This window comes from Lissotriton helveticus, chromosome 5_1 (genome assembly GCF_964261635.1).
Source record: "Lissotriton helveticus chromosome 5_1, aLisHel1.1, whole genome shotgun sequence".
Taxonomy (NCBI): Eukaryota; Metazoa; Chordata; class Amphibia; order Caudata; family Salamandridae; genus Lissotriton; species Lissotriton helveticus.
Genome location: NC_136065.1, coordinates 456277402 through 456301799, shown reverse-complemented (window position 1 = coordinate 456301799; position 24398 = coordinate 456277402). Strand labels below are relative to the sequence as shown.

The window sequence follows — 24398 nt, the reverse complement described above, 5'->3', positions numbered from 1 at the left end:
CCGTTGCAGGCACCAGGCAATCCCCCGGTGCGCCGCAAGGGTGGGGGCCGTTTTTGTTACAGGGCCGTTTTTGCAGCATCGGCCCTGTAACAAAATCGGCCCCGGCAAAGAGCTCGGCGGCACCCCCAACAGGCCCCTCGCCCCCCGGGGGAGAGGGGAGGACGAGCACTTTGCCAGGGCTGGTTTTCATTCCCAGTCCGGCCCTGATTTTAGCCTACAGACTACATCTGCTGCCCCTTAAAGAATTATACGCCTTTGGACAGGTCGGCTCAGGAGCTCGGGAATGTGGGCTCTGCAGGTATAAACGAGAGTCGTTGGCCCATCTTCTACTTTGCTGCCCGGCTCTGCGTACGGCTCGCAGTCTTCATCTCAGGCCAATCTTAAGACAAGCGGGGTCACGCACTGAAAAGGAGGCGATCAACCAACTATACACACCGACTACGGTAAAACAGATGGCCTCTTTTGGAAAGTTTATCCATCAGACACGGTCCAAGCTGATGGTCACCCAGGGCTCGAATATATAGAGACTTTGCAGACCCATGTCTTACTATGAACCCTATTTACGGTATCCACCAGTGCTCAGGGAGCCACCACATAGACTCACTTCCCGACACTTCCTTGGTTTTAACTTTTGTAATTTTGTACTTTGGTTTTAATGTAATGGTTTTGAGTAACCAAACAAAGTATTCATTCATTCATTCTCCTGGGTCCAGGGCAGCTAAGACCTGCGACAAAGTCTGCATCTTGAACTTCTCCTTCCAGAGGAAGCCGTTGACGTTCTGTAGGTCCAAGATTGGGCGTAGGCCCCCTTTGCCCTTCTTGGGTACCAGAAAGTAGTGGGAGTAACAACCACACCCTACTTCTGGCCCAGGAACGCGCTCGATGGCCACCTTGGCCAAGAGGGCCGTAACTTCCTCTTGCAGAAGTTGCAAGTGATCCCCCGACACGCGGTGGTATTGCGGTGGCATGGCTGGAGGGGTCGTCTCGAAGGGGAGGGAGTAGCCCCTTTGAACGATTTGCAGCACCCACCCGTCCGACGTGACAGTGCGCCAGTGGAAGAGGTGATGGCGAACCCTGCCCCCCACTGGCATCACATGGGCCTGAAAGCACGGACCAGGAGGGTTTTGAGGCGGGTGCTGCAGGAGAAGGTATTGACTGGCCTCGCCGTTGTCCCCGACCGCCGCTACGGCGGTTGCCACGGCCGCCACCGCGCTGTGTAGCAGTCTGTGGTGCGTGGCTGGCAGCACGGGTGGGAGCGCCCCTTCCTTGGTCACGAAAGGAGCAAAAGGCACCTGTTTGCTGGCGTGGGGCGAAAGGCCCAAGGACTTGGCCGTAGCCCTGGAGTCCCTAAAACACTCAAGCGCATGGTCTGCCTTGTCGCCAAAGAGGCGACGGCCATCAAACAGCATGTGCAGAAGTGTGGCCTGGACATCGGCCGAAAAGTTGGCGGACCTCAACCAGGCGTGGCGTTGAACCGCCACCGTCGTTGCCATCGCTCTGCCCAGTGAGTCTGTGGTATCCAGCGGATGGAATAGCGCGCTGCATCTCGACCCTGCGCAAGGGCTTGGGTGAGTTTAGCACGGGGCTCCTCCGGACATTGTGGCAGCACGTCCGCGACCGTGTCCCACAGAGTGTGGGTGTAGCAGCCCAAGAGGCATGCGGTATTGACTGACCGCAGTCCCAAACTCAGGGACGAGAACACTTTCTTTCCGAATTGTTCATACCTCTTGGATTCCCGATAGGGCCGAGCCGTCGGGAATGCGGTCTGGGAAGTGGAGGCCTGGATGACCAGGCTCTCGGGGGTGGGATGGGTGGGAAAAAAAGCAAGGGTCGCCCGGGGCCGGGCGGTAGCGTCTGGCCACGTTCCTATCCACAGGCTGACCCGTGGCGGGCTTGGACCAAGTGCCCACAAGAACGTCACACAAGGCCTCATTAAACGGCAGCAGAGGCTCAGTGGAGCATGCTTGCGGTTTAAGGACCTCAGTGAGGAGGTTAGTCCTCACGTCCGCGACGGGGAGCGTCAGGCCCAAGGCCTTGGCCGCCCGCATCAACACTACACTGTAGGCAGCCCCCTCCTCCGTAGCCACGGTGGGAGGGGAGACAAATCCAGTGTCTGGCAAAGTGTCAATTCCACTGGCCTCCCCAAGCTCATATGTCCAGCCCTGTTGAGACTGGCACTCCTGTGCCAGAGGGTCCACAGACCCCTCCCAATCACCCTCGTCACCCATCTCCTGCATTTCGGGATAAACAGATGGGGCCGGTTCGTGGAAATAGAAATCTCCATATGACGTCGAGAGCGGCGCCCAGCGGCGCCGCTCCGGCGCCGGAACCGAATAAAGGGCAGGCTCGGGGACGGCGCCCGTAGTCGGTGCCGGGGGCGACACCCGCAGGGACGGCGCCGGTGAGGTCGTAAGGTCGACCGATGACGACCCGGATCCAGAACCGGATCCAGTGGGGGAGGGGGCCTGCGGCGCCGGGACCGTAGTCGCAGGCAGAGTCGGGGCCGAAGCACCCGACGGCGTCGGAGCCTAAGCACCCGACCCGCTAAGCCCTCCAGCCGGGACCGTTGGGCCCGTAGGCGCCACGGGACCCGGCGGAGGAGGGAGGGACCTCATGGCCATGATGTACCACTCGACCTCCTCCGGCGTCGCACCGTGCTCAGGGACCGGAAGGTGTGGGGCAGGTGGCGACGCCCGCGACTCCGGAGCCGCGTGGGTGGTGTCACCCGAACCCCCGGCCGCGTCGCGCGAGCGTCGGGGTGGGTCGGAAGAACGATGGAGTCTCTCCGACCTCTCATGCCTCTTACCCGAGGACCTGGATCCTGAAGACCGATGCAGACTCTCGGAGCTACGAGGGCTCCGATCCCGCGACCGGTCCCTCGACCTCCTGTGGGACCGGGACCTGAACCGGCGCGGGGCCGACTGCAAGAGCTCCAGTCGGTTGCGGGACCGCTCCCACCTAGCCTTAGACGTCAGGGCCCGGCAGTCGGGGCAGGTGCGGTCGTCGTGGTCGAGGCCTAGACACTGAAGGCACCGGCGATGGGTGTCGGTAACAGACACCATTCGGTTGCACTTTGAGCAGGGTTTGAACCCGGGAATCCCTGCCGGCACCGTAGGAGTAAGAGACTCGAGAGAAAAACGATCAAAAAGATCAAAAAGTTTAGTAAAAAAATGACTAAGGGGTAAAGCTTCTCCGGATCTGCGCTAGCTGGCGCGGAAAAAAGAACTACTGACGTCAGCGCGCGAGGGCGGCGTCTAAGTAGTCAGACTACGTCATTACGACGCTAACGACTGCGTCGACGGACACGGAGCCAAGAACGACGCCTGCCGGCGCGCAGGGGTATTGCTACGCAAAATTTTCCGGATCCAGATGTGGCGACCCCCATACTTCATTTGCATGCCATTGTCACGCAGGGGCACCCGATGCCTGTAGGACGCTCCCTGCTGGTCATTTTTTATTAACTTCTACCGTGGGAGGGGGGGAAAGGGGAAGAGGGAGAGAGAGAGGGAGGGAGAGAGGGAGGGAGAGAGGGAGGGAGAGAGGGAGGGAGAGAGGGAGGGAGAGAGGGAGGGAGAGAGGGAGGGAGAGGAGGGAGGGAGAGAGGGAGGGAGAGAGGGAGGGAGAGAGGGAGGGAGAGAGGGAGAGGGAGGGAGAGAGGGAGGGAGAGAGGGAGAGAGAGAGAGAGAGAGAGAGAGAGAGAGAGAGAGAGAGAGAGAGAGAGAGAGAGAGAGAGAGAGAGAGAGAGAGAGAGAGAGAGAGAGAGAGAGAGAGAGAGAGAGAGAGAGAGAGAGGAGAGAGAGAGAGACACTTGTCTGGCTCTCACCAGGTTCATAATAAAATAACATTGCAAGACGGTGCTCAGTTATTGACTCTGGGTCGTTGGGTTCTTGGTGAACCTACAAGTCCTATATATCCCCACAACCAGAAAGATCCAGCGATATAACGGTACATTGCTTTCAAACATCTGTCATAACTAAATGAAGTCACAGGTGAAAACGTTGGCACAAATGGCTGTTTTTTCCAACTCATTTCCAAGTTTTCCTGTTTTTAACTGTTACTATGAAGAAACCTTGAAGGATCTACATAAAGGACCCCTTACGGAATTCAGAATTTTGTCTACTTTTCTAAAATGTATAGCTTTCCAGGGCCCATTATTGCTTTCATACCCATTTCAACCATTAACTGGAAGAAGGTAGAAAGCACAAAAAAAATATCAAAAATATACTATGTTCCAGTAAAATGCCAAAACTGTGTGAAAAAAATGTGGTTTTCTGAAAAAAGTCTGTCTGTCCCTGAAAGCTGGTAAAATTGTGATTTCTGCCCAACAAACCCTTTGTTGATACCATTCGCAGGAAAAAAAACAGATGCTTTCATTTGCAGCACTTTTTATCCCCATTACTCTACCACCCCCCCAAAAAAACTCTAGCTGTATTTTGGCTAATTTCTGGGTCTCTTTAAGGGGAATCCACAAACCCTAAGTACCTTTAGAATCCCTATGATGTTGGAAGAAAAGGACGCAAATTTATGTGGTCAAAATGATACAGAGGCCTAAGCGCGATCTACCCCAAATAGCCCCCCAAAAAAGGCTTAGCACAGGGGGGGGGGGGGGAGGGGGGGTTGGGGAGTTAACACAGTTATTAGCGATTCACTTTTCCTCATTGATTATTTCAGAACCCATTTTCTTGTATTCTTCTGCAGGATGTTGGAGCAGCACTTGCCCTGTCATAGCATGCAGAAAGAGCTTGGATGTTGGCGATATGTCAATTATTACCAGACTGGACTGCTATCCTCTTTCCTGAAGCTATCATAAGTTTTGACTCCTTCTCTGAAGGAAGTGCAGCCCCTGTTTGGAAGTTAGCCCTTTTCCATGCAATAGCTACTACCAAGGAGTCTGGTGTTAATTACCCTCTAATATATATGGGCGGGGCGGGGGCGGGGCTTGTGATTATAATAAAATGCAGATCCTGAAAACAATCTACTGTGTCCGTGCACTATTGCTGACGAATTGCCTGCCAGTGATCAAGGGTTTTGATAACTCGAAACGCGTTTGGCTTTGACAACGAAGTACGGCAGAAGCGCTGTGATGCAACCGCCTATGGCAGCTGTGTAGCGAACCCCCTCGTGTGCGCCTGCTTCTGTGGGGCAACTCTTGGTGTTTTATGTTTAGCGGCCTGTCCAGCCGCGGAGCAGTCCCGCCGCCGTGGATGGCGGATTCTCAAGCCCTGCACTTGTGGACTTGGTATGAAACGAGGGGGACCGGAGCCATGGGTTAATATTGGATGCAATACAGCAAACCTGCTCACTTCTGCGAACTATTTAAGTTTAATTGTTTGAACAATGGTGCGTTATTTTTATGGACTCTGTAGTGACCCACTGTGGTTTTATTTGACAGGACTTAAGCCTGGCTTAATACGGATGGACTACTTGCACCAGAAAGCCATGGGAGAAATCGAAAACGCCCACATGGGCGGGGCTTGTGATTATAATAAAATGCAGATCCTGAAAACAATCTACTGTGTCCGTGCACTATTGCTGACGAATTGCCTGCCAGTGATCAAGGGTTTTGATAACTCGAAACGCGTTCGGCTTTGACAACGAAGTACGGCAGAAGCGCTGTGATGCAACCGCCTATGGCAGCTGTGTAGCGAACCCCCTCGTGTGCGACTGCTTCTGTGGGGCAACTCTTGGTGTTATATATATATATATATATATAATGTTGGTGGTATTATTCGTGCTTTTACAGGGTCTTTAAAAATTTCATCTGCATGACTTAGAAATCCTTTAAGGAGTGGTCAATACTGTGATGCCCCTTTGAGCGGTGGAGTGTGTCTAAAAGAAGATTTTGTCCTCTATAGGGTCATTATGTAAGGGCACTTAATATGCTGCAGCTCTGGCAATCAGGTCTTGATAGGCTGAAGCGTCTAGATATGTGGGATAAAGGTCTGGGTTTGTATCCCCCTGTGGCTATATATGATCAGCATCCCATGGATCCCTAGGATGTTGTCTTCTGGTATATTATCCTCCTCATCTATTATGGGAGAATGAGGAGGCATTTTGCCTGCTTCAGATTGTTCAGGTGTAGCAGGTGGTGGAGTGGAAGCTGGTTGGGGTTTTTAGAGAGGTTGGGGCAGGAATGTGTAAAGGGCAATTGGTAATGTCCTTTATTTCTTCTTTTTGAAAGGTTCAATAGGAATGTCGATAGCCTCTTCGAAAGACAGCGGTCTTTTAGAGGGTTGAAGCTTTGCTGACTGAAGAATAATCTTCTTTGTTCGTAGTAGTATCTTTAACGTTTTTTGTGTCGGATCGAGCCTTTCGTGCATAACATTTAGGATTGGTTCGGGTGAATTTTTCAGTCCGCAGGTGTAAAATTTCAGTGCTGAGAAAAGTTTTGGTTTCGGTGCAGGTGTGCTCTGAGCTGAAGCACAATGTCCCTTCTCTTTTGGTACTGAAGTTATTGTTCGATCTGTCAGTGCCAAATCAGATTTCAAGGAGGTGGAGGCTTCTGCTGTAGGCTGAGATTTCAGTGCAGAGGGCAGGGCTTCTGAGTCTGTAAGTCGGTGCTTGCCATGGCTTTTATGCAGTGGCAGAACGTGAGCAGTTTTTTGGGACAAAGCAGATTTTTTGGGCTCCAAATCGGGGGCAGTTGTACTGACGGTCCAACATTTCTGGGCAGACTCCAGGATGGCTGGCTCTTGTTCGTTGTTTGACTCAGAATATTCCTCCTCTTGTCGACCAAAGCTGTACGGTGTGTTATCTGCTTGTCTGTGCTGCATTTCCTGGTGACACACACGTTGGTCTCGAAGAGTCTTTTTAGATTGGAACGACCTACAGGCCTCAAATGCGTCTTCCCGATGGTCGGGTGAGAGGCACAGATTGCAGACCGAAGGCTGGTTGGGTATCTGGAATGGTAATTCAGACAGAAACGGAACTGAGTGCGTTTCATCATAAGCTCATTTTCAGATAAAATGTGTCAATAGGCCCAGCTGGGCGAGGCGAGTCAAAGTCCCCAACATGCACATTGTTATTTTGCTCGGAACGCAACAGTAATTACGCCATTGAGACAATACTGTTGAGATAGGGGGATCTACAGGTTAACTGAAGGGAGCCCGAAAGGATCTCGAACCGGAGCGCAAAAGAATACATCCAAACATGTTGATGGAAAGAAACAATCTAACAATGGAGTCGATGACCATGTATAGTATCATCAAAAGGAGAAGCCAGATAGGCTTGTGACTCGCAAAAATTATTCGAATAAAAACAACTTGCAATCATCAGCGTCCAACACTAGATGGCAGACTTATGCAAAGCATGTGCATCTACAGCCACACATGCCTCGCACATTGTTGTCCTCTTGCTGAAAGGTATGGAAGGTAGGCACTGCATCCCACTGGTGATTCGTCTGAAGCTACCTCGAAATGTGATTAAGGTGGAAGAAATGTGAGGCCTACTTCTGCATTCATAGTTGACATCCATAATGGGAGAGACTCTCAATCTGGGAGTTACTATTACTTGATTCGACCCCAAAAATATGTTGCTCAAGTCCACTGACTGTCCAACTCTTCTTGAACAGGCTGCATTTATAGACAGTAGAATGGTATTATACCAATAAAGCTTTCTAAGATGCACACTTTCACTTCAGGCTGCTTGTGTAGTTGTCTTGTAATGCGTTAAGAGCAGATTGCCAGTCTCTCATCTGACAAGTTTTCACCTCTTGCATTCATTGTGGATCCCAGAAATTGGAGTCTTTGAGCTGGTATCAAAGAAGATTGGTCTTTGCCGACAGCGAGTACTAGCTTTCTGGACACTTTTTAAAACTGTAACTGAGGTTTTAGTACAACCTAGAGAGGAACTCATGACCATTCATTCATTTTGATAGCAGGAGAACTGGTGTCCTAGACATCTTAAGTGGGGTGCAGCTCGGTTCATGCACTTTGTAAATATTCCGAGGTGGATTCGAAGTTGAGCGAGAGTACGCAGCATCAATCTTGGTGACGGACTATCTAGTATCTAAGAAGCTCTGGATGAATGAAATATATAAATATGTATATTTGAGGTCTAAAAACGCCTTGTATGAGAGGCAGCTATTCTGAATGACTGTTTTTTGGAATATAATGAAATAAAAGAATGGACTTGAGGGGCGTGGCTTGGATGGCAATGTGGAGAGTTACCCAAGTCCAGAGCTCCGCTGCACCCAGGACAAATAACGAGCCCAAACGCGACTCCAGCCAGTCCAGCGAACCCACAAGCATTCCAAAAGAAACCGGAACACCTGGAGAACGAAACTACACCATCCACGCGGGGTGATAACAACATAACGAGCAAAATCAGATGTAAAAAGAAGTGATCCTGTTGAGAGTGGAAGGACAAAATGGCGGCGCCGGAATAACAGATTACGCAGACAGCAAAGCCAAGAAAGTGCCAACACAAAGAACAGCCACCAACAGACCAGTCATCAAAGGTCAGTGCTCACAACCCTCTCCCCCCCCTGCCCCAAGCAATACCACCGGGGTGCCCAAAACCTGACGGTCATTACCGCACTGCGATCGCCACAGAGAGCAGCCATTTTGGGAGGACAAACAGCTCAAGGGACCTGAGGGGGGTACAAACGGCAACGCGGGGTCAAACAAGGTCACAACTAAAACCCAGGGGCCCCAGAAACGCACCAACGGCCTGCTCCATTTAAAGGGTGGAATTGACAACTGCATTCAGCGGCGAAACCGTCCCGCGCTAACGGAGGGAAACAGAAACTAGCTATGAGCGCCGCCATCTTGGACCGGCCCACCTAGACGCGAGCACTGCGAGAGCTGGCAAAACAGCGAGAAACAAAGGCAGTCCGCCCAGACCCACACAGAGCGAAACCAAAACCATCTTGGGGCGCCGCCATCTTACGCAGGGCACTAAGAAGGTGAAGACAGGCAAACAAAGTGCACGTCCCCAACAAAGGCGCAATGCAGCATCTCGGCATAGCCCGGGCCAGAATAAGGCGCGTTCACCGCCATCGAGCAACGCGAGTAACCGCTACGGAGACACAGGACCAGACACCTATGAGGGGAAACAAAACCAGCACGCCCCCACCTAACAGTGACGAGGGAGGCGAAAGCATCCTACCCAACGGCGACACCATCCGCACGCATAGTAGTAGGTAGATAGTGCAACAGGCTGCAGTACCAAAACCAATCAGCCCAGGAGATAACGAACGGTGAAACCGAAACTAACACCGCCATCTTGCGCAAAAGATCACTGTCGCAGATACGAACAGAACAATCAGACAAAACAAAGCAAACGCCTAACAGGACAACACAAAGTCCAGGCCAATGGAGAGAAAGCTCGCAGCCAACATGGGGCATTGTCATCCTGCCACCTTGGGCGGGGCCAGTCAAGGCAGCCGGTAGGAGGCTTCTAAAATCAACAATAGAGGCCACGGGGGAGATCAGGCACGCCCATGGCGAAATCAGAACCAACATGAGGCGATCACAAGGCAACAGGAAGACAACCACAGCCAAAGAAGTAACGCAAAACGTTCTACCTACCTAGAGCAAGAGCAAGTCACTATTAGGCAGCAGAGACCATGGAACCTCCGGAAAACGCGGCAAGAAGGGCACAAAACAAGGTCGTAAGCACAGGATATCAAACACCAAGAAATCCAAGAAGGCTCCCACAACAACAACAACCGTCCACGCAAACAGGAGCAAGCAAACAAGAAAACAGCAACCAACATAAGGCCAAGAGATTCGACTGCCTACTATCAAAAAGAGGCATAGCCAGAATGGCGGGTATCAAAGACAAAGCCCGAAGGAGCCCACGATTCGCTAATAAAACAAAAATCAGACATAAGCAGTACCCTGGACAGCATCCTAAAAAAACTCGGAGATACATGACCTAGTAAAGACTACGAAAAAAAACACAGACGCGATCCAACTAGAACTGGCAGCGGTGAGAGCAGACATTCACACTGCTAACAACAGGCTCTCAGAAGTAGAACAAAGAGTCAGTGACATGGAAGACAGGGCTCAGTTCACTGGAAAGGCAATTGGCAGCTTAGCCAAAGCTACCACAGACGTTCAGAAGCAAGCTGCGGAGTTCGAGGACAGAAGCAGAAAAGGCAATATAAGAATTCTGGAAATACCAGAAGGCGAGGAAGACAAGGCGGGCTCGTGCGTGTCACTACTGCAAGACCTTATTCCAAAGCTAACCAACCTCAGGTTCGAGAACCCATTTGAACTAGACAAGGCATACAGAGTACCAGCCATAAGACAATCAAACAGAACAGGACCAAGACCAATTATATGTAAACCACTACGGTCACACCAAACCGAAGCGATCTTCGGAGTTGCAAGAAAGAATCATATCCTGCTGTGGAACGGGAACAAAATCATCCTCACACAAGATTACTCTAAACCCACAGTTAATATCAGGAAAGGCTTCTTAAACCAAAGAGAGTAACTAAAGAAAGAGAACATCACCTTCTCATTCACTGGCCCATCGAGATTCAAAATAACGAACAAGGGAATAACACTGGCCTTCGACGATCCCACGGAACTAGCCCGCTACCTGGAAGGCCCCAAGACTCAAGCCATGGAGATGTCAATACCATCCAGCAAGAGAAGTGCCTCTCCAGACCTCGCCACGGACTAAGCAGAAGCACAATAGGCAAATCGCCATAGCTGCAATGTTGTAAGAAGCGCACAACAGAATCACCAGACCTTCAGAAAAAGCTTTACCTTAAGAGAACATCAAAATCCAGCGCACAAAAGAACTTACATCAAAGTGGCAAGAGAAGACCACTGGATCAATAGATATCTACCTCACGGAAGCAACATAATCTTTTGCACAAGCTAATGAACCTCAGAGAGAGCTAGAATCAAGCGCAGCACAACGCGAAAGTATGCACCGAAGTACAAGAAGCAACTAGACAAGGGAGACGGAACTTTTATATAACTATATCCCTTCACTGTCACTTTCACAGCTGCATGACAGGACTTCTGAACCTCACTTCATAACTACCTCATGGAAGCAACAAGTACTTTTGCACAAACTAATCTACCTCAAGTTTTCTAGAATAAAGCACAGAACAACGCGAACACACCGACCGATTCACAAGAAGCGATTGGACAAGCGCGACAATTTTAAAATGTCTATATCCTTTCACTTTCGCATAAGGGGGCTATTGAAGTGGCAATTACTGCCAGATGGTCAACTAAAACAGTTAGAATCACCCCCTTTTTTCTCTGACTGTAGACCACGGATAGACAGGATGTCGTACGACCATCTCGGACTAGCCTGGGATGTAGCGGGGCGGGAGGGACCTTGCTGTCGCACGTCTACAGTACGACAAAGCTGCAGGTAGGGGGAGGGGCCGGAGGTGGGTATAGGGAGGGGAGAAGAGAGGGGGTAGGGAGGGGAGAGAGGGGGGAGGGAGGTTCGATGTACATATTGTCTGTCCGTTCTATATCGTCCGTTTGTCCAGTTTTGTCCATGTCCTTGTCCTTGTCACCCACAAGTGCTCAGTTAGCTCACACGCTCTAACAAACCAACCAGGCCGAACCAGGACTACACAGACTAACTCACGCCTAGGGCCCAGCTGTCCATGACACCAAATAACATCGGTATGCAAACAAACCTAAAGATAGTCTCCCTCAACGTAAAGGGTCTATACCACCCGGTCAAGAGGAAGAAAGTTCTAGACTACCTAGCAAAGACCAGGGGAGACATCACCCTCTTACAAGAGACGAAACTAGCCAGAGATGACGCAAATAAACTCAGAGCAAGATGGATAGGGCAGGTAGCCTGCTCCCCAGCGGTAGGAAAAAAACGAGGGTTCATCACCTTGCTAAACAGTAGATCCAGGATAACTATTGAAAAAGAACAGTGTGACAACCAGGGGAGACTACTGATTACCCAACTCAAAAGAGGAGAGAAAACTATACTGATAAACACCTACGCTCCTAACACAGACGACACTAGTTATTGGGAAGAGGTAGCGAGGCTTACCAACCATGCGATATGAACGTGCTAGCAGGTGACTTCAACCTCGCCATGGACCACACCCTAGACAGAATCAAAATCACAAACCCGTCCCCCGACGTCCCTCAACACTCTGAAAAACCTTTGCATCAAGTTCAACCTAGAGGATCCGTGGTGACTCCAACACCCTGATACCAGGGACTACACCTTCTACTCTAACGTAACAACTCATACAGTAGAATAGACTACATCCGGATCTCAGCCTCACACACACACCTGATTGATCACACAGACATTGTGGCTAGAACGATCTCAGACCACTCATGCATCAGCCTCCAACTCACGGGCTGTCACAACGAGCACATCGAGCGCAGATGGAGGTTCAACAACATAACCCTGGCAAAAAAAGAGGACAAAGGTAAAATACAGAAAGCCATAGAAGACTATATCGCAGTAAATGATAACCCTGACTCAGATCCAAAATGCCTATGGGATGCCCTTAAAGCAACCATCAGGGGGACTCTGATAGAAATCAAAGCCAGGAGAGACAGGGAGGCAAGAGCGCAACTAAACCAACTAGAACATGACATCAAAGAATTGGAGAGGAAACATATCAACGACACCTCAAACACAGCCATACTCGTAGAGCTTACAGGGAAAAAGTACGAATTCAATAGAATTCTGAGTGAACGGGCAGGTCTGTGTATCAGGAAATACAAACAGATCTACCTATGAGAGGCTAATAAAGCAGGCACATCACTTGCTTCATACCTCAAATACAAACAAAGAAAGCAAGGCATTTCAACAATCACAGATACAAACAGCAAATCATACACTAAAAATAAGGACATCATACACACATTCATGGAATTCTACAAAGAATTATACAAGAAAGACGACAACCTAGAACAAGAGGGATTGCTTGGCCTATTTAGAAAGACTCAACCTACCCAAGGTGACGGAAGAGGAGGCCAAGGCACAAGGTCAGGACATAAAAACTAGCGAGATCACTTCAGCCATCAAGGCTCTAAAAGAAGGCAAAGCCCCTGGTCCGGACAGATACTCCGCAACCTTTTACAAAACCTTCCAAGATCAACTAAGCCCAGTACTAGGAAAAGTCTTTAATCACTGTGGAGAAGAGGAGGCAGTCACAGAATCCATGTCACAAGCCAACATAATAGTCATACCAAAGGAAAACAAAGACCCCCAATGGCCCAAAAAACTACCGCCCTATATCTCTCATAAACCTAGACTGTAAGCTATACGCCAAAGTCCTGGCCACAAGATTAAATAAAGTGCTCCCACAGCTAATCGGTAACTCACAGGTAGGCTATCTAAAAACTTGCATGTCTCACGACAACACAAGACTCCTTTGCCAAGTCATAGAACACTCCTCCAAAACAGTCAACCCCACCGTAGCCATCACATTAGATGCAGAAAAAGCCTTCAACAGGGTATCCTGGCATTTCTTAGAGAAAACTATGCAAGTACTGAACCTGGGGGAGGGCTTCACGCGGAAAGTCATGGCTCTATACAAATCCCCCAAGGCCCAAATAGCAATCAATAGAGCGAACTCAGCTCCCTTTAACCTCGAAAGGGAAACGAGACAAGGATGCCCCCCCCATCTCCTCTGCTGTTCCTTCTCACCCGTGAACCCCTGATCAGGGACATTACAAACAACAACCGCATAGAGGGGGTAAACAAACATCACTACAGCCAAGATAGCAGCCTACGCAGGTGACCTGCTCATAATAACGGAGAAGCCCGATCAATCCATACCCGCACTCATGCACACCATCGATCTATACGCAAAACACTCAGGCTACAAACTCAACAGAGACAAATCAGAATGCATGCCCCTCAACATACATACAAACAGAGAAGTAATTGGCTCCTCCGGACTAGCGTGGGAACCTAGGTCTGTCAAATACCTAGGCATCCACCTCTGTAGAACGCGAAGATCTACCCTGGAACGGAACGAGAAAACCACTCTAGAAAAGATTAAGGATCTGGTATATACCTGGTCGCCCAAGTTCATCACCTGGTGGGGCAGAGTAGACACTGTTAAGATGATCACTCCCATAGTTAACCACTTAGCTGGAATGCTCCCCCTGGCTTTCACAGACTATTTCCACAAAAAAATCGACCGGCGTGGCAAAAAAAACAGAATCGGCCTACAAAAACTCAGACTAGGCAAGAAGCTAGGGGGCCATAATGTTGCCAACCTGAGAACATTCCAGACAGCCTTCATAGCCAGACAAGGAATGCACTGGGTTCTGCCCAAACAGCCCTACACACCCACCTGGTTGTCTATAGAGAAGGCCATTCTAAACAATGCAGACCCCCTAACTCGCCTCACAGCCAACAAGCAAGCACACATGAACAACCCGATCTTCAAGGCCACCAGGCAAGCGCTGCTCAAAGTAGACAGAAAACTCGAAGTCAGTATCTGAAACTCATCCAGGGAATCACTCTGGGACAACCCCAAGATCAAATACAGAGGAAAGACCCTAGACATGCACACGTGGAAAAAAGTTGGCCTCTCACACCCAGCTCAGCTAGAAGAGGCAGGATCGCCCCTAACCTTCAGTAGTCTAAAAAACAGACATGACCTCCCCGAAGTAGAACTTTACAACTTCCTAGCCATCAAGACAGCCCTGACAAAATCTAAACTAACCAAACACATGCCCTCAATCTTCAGATACATTGAGAACATAAACAAGACATGCCACCAGGTGTCGCACTTGTACAAGCTCCTCCATCCAGGAACCTCCAAGCTAAACACAAAAAACAACACCTATTGGACAACACAACTTGGCTCCAACCTCACAGAACAAGAACTATAAATGTTCTGGGAGGCCCCATTAAAAACATGATATCCCCAGTGCTTGCACAAACCAAATCCTGGCTCTTATACCAAGCAGTCTGGACACCAGCTCGCCTAGCATCGCTAAGCCTCAAAGACAACGACAGCTGCTGGAACTGCGGTGCTGCAGGGGGAGACCTCGCACACCTAATCTTCCAATGTAATAAAGTTAGCAAATTCTGGAAGATGGTGCTGGACTTCATCAGCAAAGCCCTAGGATGCACCCTATAACACTCATTTGTCACAACCACCACTGCGCATATCACAACAGATTTAGCCACACAGCAAAACAGGTACCTACTAGACTTCCTCCTGACAACAGCAGTCAAAACAGTACTGACCAAGTGGAAGGACACAACCAAAGCCACATTCAAGGGGTGGCTAAACTGGGTCACATTCCTAAGAGGGGCAGACATCACGGCACTAAGACAAACACCATGGAAAAACCCCGACCGCTTAATGTGGTCTTCACTAGACAAATACCTCAGCTCCTACAAGCCTCCATAAATCTACCGCACACGCCGAGCAACGGCTAACAATGTAGGGTGTGTAAGCTAACACTAAACAGCCGCCAAACACTTCTATGTTTTGTCTTAATACGTAACACGTGAACACATTCAAGTATCCATTCGTTCAATGTTAAATGTTCCTATGTCGACGGAAGAAATGTTGGGCAGACACAAATGTAAACCTTGTAATCCCAAAAGCTCGCCCGTATAACTGCCTATTCGTTAAGTGTCATATCAGTTTATATTTTTGTAATGTGAAAATACAAATAAAAATAATTATATATAAATAAAAGAATGGACTTCTATTCTTTCATGGCTTTCTTTTTTAGTAAGTGTAAAAGCTCAGGTTGTGAGGTTCCTTTGTTACTGGTTCTATAACTCCATTCATAGCTTGTTGAGAATCTCTGCATTAAACAGGGGTAGATGGCTGTGTTGAACTATGGGCAGTGCTGTTGTTGGATGATGCTCAAGTACCCCCAGAGTGTGAAAAAACGGATTTACATCCAGCACTCATGTCTGTGGCAAATCTTGCCTATTCATTTTTAGAAAGTATGGATACTGACAGCTACAGGGCAAGAGATCTGTGGGGAATTGAGGTGGTCGCCAGTGCCTGATGATTGTCAATGATGCTGAGCCCCCACTTACAGACAGTGGCGGCTACGATGTCCGGAGGGTGGGGTGGAAAAAAAAACCCAGACTTACCTTCCGAAGCGACATCCTCCTTCAGTTTATGGTAGGCTCCAAAGCAGGACCCAGTAGCAAACTCCCCCAAACTAATACAGGCGCTGCTCTCACCAGCATGAGCGCAGAGCCTAGATTAAGCCTAAGACAGCTAGGTTAGAGAACTTTACCAAACAGACATGCTCATTTTATAAGCTCACAGCTTACTGCTGCTGCCACTCTGCACAGTAGCACTGTCCTCACCCTCTCAGTTCAGGATGGGTCGGTTGCTGAAAAATAAAATGGTAATAAATAAACTATCAGTTTTATTATTCAGCTCTGGCCTGGGGCTTTCTTAGTGGGGCGTCACTCCTCCGCTCAAACGGAGGAGCTGCCCCTGCTTACAGACTGCCCTCTTCCTCAGCACTTTGTCAGAGGCTTGTTGCATCTCTGGGACTGTGGTGCCCTATATGATTGCGGTTACAACCTGTAATATTGGTGTTGTAGTTGTGGCAGGTACATATGGTAAAGAGTTTGCAATTTTGCTGGTGGATGTTGTCATCCCACTCATCGCTGCTTGGTCTTTTAGGTTCTTTCAGTTCTCCTTCCGTATTATTCGTATACTGGTCATCATCAGATGTGTTCTTTACTGTAGTTCAGAGAAAGGTTGGACTTGCTGACATGGAGTTGGATAACATTAGGTGTATTTGTAAACGCACATTTATCCAGAAGGGTATCTTGGCGCTGAATAACAGGCGTTTAATGTTACCCAACTCAATGGTACTCATTGTATCGACCTTAGAAGGATGAAAGGCTGAGTGAACCTGTGACCACAATGTCAAACACATGCCCTTATAGTGGACGCATTAGTCCACTAAGGCAGCAAAGCTGGATGTAGTAGTATATCACACATCTGTGGTTTTGGACCCTCAGACCTGTGACCTGATTGTGGTGATTTAGAAGCAGCTTGCTCTGGAACAGGTTGTTGGACAGGTTGAGGTTCTGATACTGCTGGAAACCTTGTGTAAAATGCTGTTACCATATGGCGTTTATTTTTTATAAAGCCCACTGGCATTTTCATCATTATTCGTCTCTATATTACTCACAGACTAAAATGGGTCATAGTGGCGGTAAAAGTATTCACACTCTTCCGCCCATTCCTGTTCTAGCGAACTCTAGCAATTTGTGTCAAAAGGTACAGGTTTGAACTGTGGGAAGTTCTCTTGTTCTTCTGTGCTCTGGGTTATAAAAAGCCCCATAAAGGTCCTCTGGGTCGGAACCATTCTCTGCCTCCGTTTCAATGAGTTTAGCCACCGGTTCCTTTGCCTTCTTGTCTTTTGGGCATTTCCATCAACTGTGTCAGTCGTGAACTGAGTTTTCGTCAATAACAGAGTTGTTGATGGTGTTTTTGTTGACAGATTCGTCATCAACAGTGTTTTCGTCAATGGGTACATTGTCAAAGGCGTCTTTGTAATGGACAGTCTTCGCAGATAGTCACTCCATCAGCAGGGTCGTTGACAGCCTGCTGATGTCCCTGATGAGGATGTTAATTTGGCGGATGTACATGGAAGAATAACAGTAGACTGCAGTTTTGGCCGTTTTTTTAGGTCGATTCTGGGCAGCACATGCATTGCTCTGCGAGGCATGCTGTATTAGAGTCTGAACTTGAAGCTCCGCGCACTCTACAACCATATTTTTCATTGGCTTGTGTCATTGCCCTCTGTAAATGCTGGCTTCCAATTCATTATTAGGCTTGTTAGTCCCTCCTTAGTACCACCTAGTCTTCATTTGTAACCTCCCTTGATGACTGCCCTTTTACTTCTGTTACACGGTATGTCTTATTTAGTCTGTAAGCACTATTTTCTTTACTGAGTCTCTCCTGCTGCAGGCACGACATGCATTCCTGAACCATTCAGCGCATGCTATGTGTGCTTTCACTTTCCAAGAAGCCCGGGACAATGGCCGCCCCTTCTTTGAAATAAAATAGGTCTCGCATTTACAAGTGTTTGAGCTATTGGCATTGTAAATGACAATGCCTTTTATTTATGTGTTAATTATCAAAACGGATAAATGAAAGGCATTGTCATTTACAAGGCCAATAGCTTAAACTCTCGCAAATGCCAGACCTATTGCATTGCAAATGCTTGTTTGTGTTGGCATGAGACGTTAACCAGGGTCATCAATGGCACCACTGATGGTATCAATGACGATGGAATTATCTCTACCTTATTTACCCGAGAAGAGGTCGGTCACTAGACACTACCTTCTGTGCTCCTAGTCCGAAGAGATTTTTACAGTTTTTCTTGATGCTCAGGTGAACCAGAGCTACATAATTTTGATTTCTGATGTCACTGATATGTGCTTTGACACCTTTTTCTTACCTTCCCTCATAGTTATTGAACGTTTTCGTTGAAAATGTCTTGCAAATTTGCAGTCTTCAGCTGTACCATCTCGGTATACACCATAAATGTACGATTTGTGCAGGTCATCTGAAAAGACACATTTTCTACAGCAAACATCTTTAAAAATTATACTCTGGGAGATTTTTTTCTATAGTCCAATCTAGAGGTGCTGGAGGAAGGAAGATACTTGCAACCTAAGGAAGGGGAAGTGAGCTTTAAGGACAAAAAATAAGTCATTTGTTTCTAGTGAGAGCAAAGCCTTGGGGCTCCCTTTCCACATACATATGGCCTCTGGGAGGAGCGAGGCTGAGAGCACTCATCTCTTTAGCTGAGGTTTGAGTCTTTTACAATGAGGTGAATGTGCTACTAATGTGACACTGCTTTAGGGACCTTCAGGCATGCAGTGCCTTGTACTGCTATTGGAAAGATACGGTGCCAAGAAATAATGAAAGACTGTTTCGTGGGACAGGGCACATTAGAGCCTACATGGAAGGACAGCAGTGAAAGAGCACTCAATTTTAGGGATGTGTCCAGGACAAAAACAGTAGTTATGTGAATTTGGTGTGAAAAATGGTTGAATACCTAGTTCATAAAATCAATTAATTGTTTTGAAGAACTAGAGGATGAAGAGGATGCCAAGTGGAAGGGAATAAATCAATGAAGATGCCATAAGTTTTAAAAAGCTGTTTGGCAATTATCAGTAAACGTTCTTTAATCTGAACAGAAAATGTAACAAAAGTTAAGGAGTCAGAGATTGAGGGCGAATGAAGAGGACTTCCAAAGTGTCAAGGCTTTTTCTTCATGTACTAACCACCGGCACCTGAATCATCCAATTATGACATATGTCAGACATCCTTAGAACTAAAGAAACCAGGACTTCGAAATTATCTGTCCTTGAACTTCCACTGAAGCTGTACTGGGTTATCGCTTGGAAATACGGCTTAATTCACGAGTTGGAAATCTATTAAAGAGCCAATTTAGATGATCTACGATATCTGGAAGGAGCAGAGAGATTTACCACTTGATGCTAAGTGACAGTACACCTGCAGAAATAAGAGTAAATTGACTTATCACTGCCTACAGACCTAGTGATTGCAGTCTAGTGAGTTATCTCTTAGTGCAAAATAAGCTTCAAAGGAAAGGTGCTAGCATATTATTTTGCGTTACGTCTTTTTATAGTGGGCTTTCAGTACTGAATACAAAGGAACCAACCTAAAGGGGCCGGCTGCCCACGTATAACACCCTTCTTGACTCGCTCTTCCCAATCCAGTACCTCCTTGTAGATCAGCTCTGAAAAGAAGAGATGCTGTGAGTCATTGATCATGTATTTGGGTCAGTCTCAGAAGACAACAGAAAAATGCAGAGGTGAACATGGCTAGTGCAAACATTCCACAAGTTTATCAGAGAATAGAGGTGGTGCACAATATTCGTAGGTTTACAAGATGTAGAGAGAAGAGTACATGTTGAAATAATACTTATGCCTAGCTGCAAAAGAGGATGCAGAGAGAGAGAAGCCTGATATGAAACCTGAGGCACATGAAGAGCCCCAACTAAAGTGCTGTGTACCCTGGTACAGAAAATACTAAGTGTAAGAGGTAAAAAGTGATTGAGTGTAAAAGCTTAAGTGGAGGAAGTTCCCAAACTGAGAGGTGATGCACAGGAGGGTTAAAAAAAATGGTGAGTGAGACGGGCAGTGTTTGGATTAAAACTTATGTTCAGCCAATGAATTAAAGGTAGTTGCCCATGTTTCAATAGTGATGCAGAGTAATTACTGTGGATAAAACTATACCTTTCCATTCATCAATTGTGTGCTCTCTCTCATCCAGTTGTCTGTCTGGGATCTTCGGTGGAGGCTGAAGAGAAAAAAAAGGGGGATGTCAAAAGCATAAAGCCACTGTTCAAGAGATCTGCGTGCCTTCCATTCCTAAACACAGTCTTTCTCCCTTCAAATCATCTTTCTACTTTTTCTCCACTAAGTCTACTGTTGCCATTCTTCCCTGCTCAATCTTCGTCTCCTACTTTTGTTTCTCAATTTTTCTTTTCCTTTCCTCCAATACCCTGTATCTGCACTCCATACCCCATTCTTCTGCTCCATGGGTACCAGGCACAAGAAAAACTTCACATTCAATACACGCAAGACATTGTACTTGTGTATCCTGAATGCCAACTTTGTGGTGATGCTGCTTACAAGTTATACACTCCTCATATAGCAGCACCGGCTGTGCACATTTACTGCCAGGTCACAGCAAACAAACATTGTAGACAAGGTCAGGCAAACTGGATATGTTGGATGATGGATGCATACTTGTGCACTCCCAAGAGGTGTCCCTGTAATCGTGAGTCTTCACTAAACCATCAAACACTTGGGAACAGCCATTGAAAATGGAAAAATAATTACAATACTGTGACAGGTTGTAAAACAAACTTACTGCTTCAGCTTCCAGAGGGTCATACCAGACGTTTATGTAGGGGTGCAGGAGAGCTTCATCCACAGATATCCGCTTTGAAGCATCAATCACTAGCATCTTGGAAAGCAAATCTCTGGCTTGACTAGCTACGCAAAAATAAAGGATAAAGAGATTAACAATAATGATAACAGCAATAATTAAAGACAATGTTACTTTTAATTCTCCTTCATTTGGGTACGCTCTGAATTATTAAACAGATTATGTTTAGGCACATGTTGAAAAAACAAGCATTCAAAGTAAGTGTTCTTGGAAGATTAGCTTTTTAGTCAAAAGACTTAACAAGACATTCCTGAATAACTAAATTTAACTGAAAATACCAAACTGGTAACGTATTTAAGATTGATAAAATGAAGAAGGGAATGGTCACTATGCACAGGCTCTAACATTAGGGAAATGGGGTAACAACTATTCAAAGATTATGGAGGATATGAGGTTATTCTGAACATGATGGCCAGAAGACGTTATGTCAGAGATCCCACGCCGCACAGCAGTAAATATCCATGAAAAGCATTGTGCCAACTGCTGCACTCTATCCTGGAGAGCCTTTACAACACTTTGCTATGCAGCCAAGTGAAAACACAGTCACAGTGGTACAGGGTGTATTACAACTATGGCTGTTCTATATTACCCATGTAGAGGCATTTTAAATTGATAAAGCCTTTTTTACATTATTGGTGGCAACCCTGCCTGATACACTAAAGTGGTCACTGCTGGTAATCTTACCTTAGGTGAACTCTAATGTAATCTTGTCTGATATGCTCACTATTACAATGGCAGTATTAGTAGCTCTGGATGATATTTATTGAACTTAAGTAGCTCTTATTGAAGAAAAAGTTGAAGGCTCCTGCTTTAACCAGTGTGCAGAACTCCATAATATGGGACCCATTTCAGTCAAAAAGAGCCCAGTCACAGAACGGAGAGGATGAAAGTGTCAGTGAGAAGACTGCAGCTAAATTGGGTATCTACCAGAAAGGACATTGCCGACGGCAAGTTGTGCTTCAGATTTATTTATGCATATTTATATGATGCAGACATTATCCAAAGGGGCTAGAGCAATTTATAATAGAAATATTTTGTTAAATGGAATTTACAGATTGTTTAAATTGAGCAAATACTACCAAAAATATTTACAAAGGCCAGAATAACAAAAAGATAGACCGTTACAGAGAAACAAAATGTACCAGAGGTATATCCAGCAGTGAAAAAGTTGAAGTAGTGTAGATGTCTGCCTAGAATTGCTTGCCATGTCTTAGCTAAAATATCGTTGGAGAAGGGTTTTTAGGTTCATTTTGAAAGTCACCAGCGCAGTAGTTGTGCGTACATGTGGAGGTAATGAGTTCCAAATTCTGGTTGCACTACCTGAGAAGAATTGTGCCGTGTGTCGTTCCTTTTTAAAGGATGGGGGTTCTAGCAGCATTGCTTTGGTGTTTCGCAATGGTCTAGAGCCGCCTAATAGCTTGAGTTTGTCTGCCAGGCAATAGGGAGTGGATGTGTGCACAGTTTTATGGGCAATGACAGCAGTCTTGTAAATAGTCCTGGCATCAACTAGCAACCATTCAAGAGTGATCAGAATAGGGGTAATGTGGTCATTCCATTTCGGCCTGAGGGAGAAAGGTGCTGCCTTTCCCTGATAGAATCTTCTAACTGCTGACTCCTCACCTTTTGAATAAATAAAGCCTCTCTGGTGGTGGCTCTGTGAGCTGGCTCAACCAAAAAATGTCCTCCAGGATCAAGCAGGCAAAAATCACCTCTCGACAAATGTGACTGTTGAGGCAGTAGTGCTTTGTGAATGTTTGAACAGACATTTACATAATTGCCTGACATCCAGGATGTCCGTAGGGTTACAGTGCACTTTATAAGTGTAAAATACATACATACACTTTGCATGTCAATGCAGTGGTAGCAGCTTTGGCCCTGGTGGAATGAGCCCGTAGCCTTCTGGAGGCTACTTTTTCACCAGTCCCTAGCAGATCTTTATGATGAGAACAATCCATCAGAAGATATTTTTGTACTGCTTTAAAATCCTTTGCACCGGAAAACACTACGACGAGCAGATCGTCCACTCACCCTTTCTTGAAACTCCATGTAGAAACTCGATGCTATTTTAAGATCCAAATGATAACGTCGGTCTTCTTCTTTGGCAGGACGAGGTGGAGCAAACACGCCTTAAGGGTGATAGCCTTACCGACATGGAATGGAGTGACTAATTTGGGTAGGTATGAAGCCCTGAACCAGCTTGCCAGGAAAGAAGATGGCATAAAGTAGATTGACACAGAGCGCTTTAAGTTAGCTCATGTGTCTAGCCAATGTTATGGCAATGAGCTAAACTGCCTTTAAGGTCAGAAGTCTCAAGTGACAACTGCGCAGCAGCTCAAAAGGGGAACACATCAAACAAGTGAGGACTAAATTCAAGTCCCACTAGAACATCACAAAAGAGTTTGGGTAGGAACAAATGTTGCAAACCTTTCAAAAAACCTCATCATAATAGGTGATTTGAATTACAATGGCTCATCTGGAAACCACAAGAAGCCTGAAAGAGCCGACAAGTATCCCTTATCACTGCCCTTGACAAGTACCTGCTTGGCTAGGGACGGAATAAGCAACAAACCCTCAGACAACTTAGTCTGTAAAGGGTTAATTTTTCAGTTACGATACCAATCTACAAATTTGTTAGAGTGGCTGGCATATGTTGATTTTGTGGAGAGCCACCATGATGGCCTGAACAACCTCAGGATGAAGGAGTTCAACCTGTTGCAACTGAATCTCCAAGTATGGAGATGCAAAGTGCGCAGGCTTAGGTGTAGCACCCTTCTCGGCTCTTGTGACAGAAGATCCTCCCGAAGCAGCAGCTTTATCAGAGGATGGATGCGAATGCCGTGGAATTTCAGATATCACACTTTTCTGCCCAATCTGGTGCCACGCCAATGACTTTGGACCATTCGTTCATGATCATCTTCAAAACTCTGAGCCGGGAGAGGCAGGAACAGAAAGGTATAAAAGAGCCCTGAACTCCAATCTTAATAGAAGACTTGGCTAAGTGAGAACTGATTGGAAACTCCATCATGCAGAAGTGTTGACATTGCAAGTCCTTCTCTGTGGCAAAAAGATAAAGCCAGGCTTCTCTCCACATTGTTTTGAGATGGCTTGTGCCATCTCCAGATCTAACCACCATTCAAGAACCGTTGGATGTCAGTGACTTAGCTTGTCCTCCTTGGCGTTTAAACACCCCATCAGGTGGTTCACTAGTATAGAAATCCCCTATCGGTCCAGCCACTTGCAGAGACACAAGGCTTCCTGGACACAGGGCCCAAGACTATACTTTGCCCTTCCTGTTGGCAGAACCACATAGTATAAATGGTAATATAAGATTACATTTTAAAGTGTTTCTCCTTTTTGGGGAACACTCCCCCCGCCTTTTCAATTTACCGCTAACTTTATCACCCCTTAGCATTACCCAAACATAAAACCTACATTTACACTAACATCCCTTTACCACTACTCACCCCAGAACCTAAAATGACCTTTACTT

General features: G+C 46.9%; 1 protein-coding gene across 4 annotated transcripts in view; it reads right to left on the bottom strand.

Annotated features, from left to right (window-relative positions):
- The window catches only part of MAPK8 (mitogen-activated protein kinase 8), a 417190-nt gene that overhangs the window by 7013 nt on the left and 385779 nt on the right, over nucleotides 1–24398 (bottom strand). For all 4 annotated transcript variants that reach the window (XM_078642701.1, XM_078642699.1, XM_078642702.1 and 1 more), the window contains exons 10-12: nucleotides 20831–20955; nucleotides 20191–20254; nucleotides 19614–19691 (exon numbers count right to left, since the gene is read on the bottom strand). In XM_078642701.1, the coding sequence (XP_078498827.1) occupies nucleotides 19614–19691; nucleotides 20191–20254; nucleotides 20831–20955 (267 nt within the window). The remainder of the gene's footprint in view (nucleotides 1–19613; nucleotides 19692–20190; nucleotides 20255–20830; nucleotides 20956–24398) is intronic.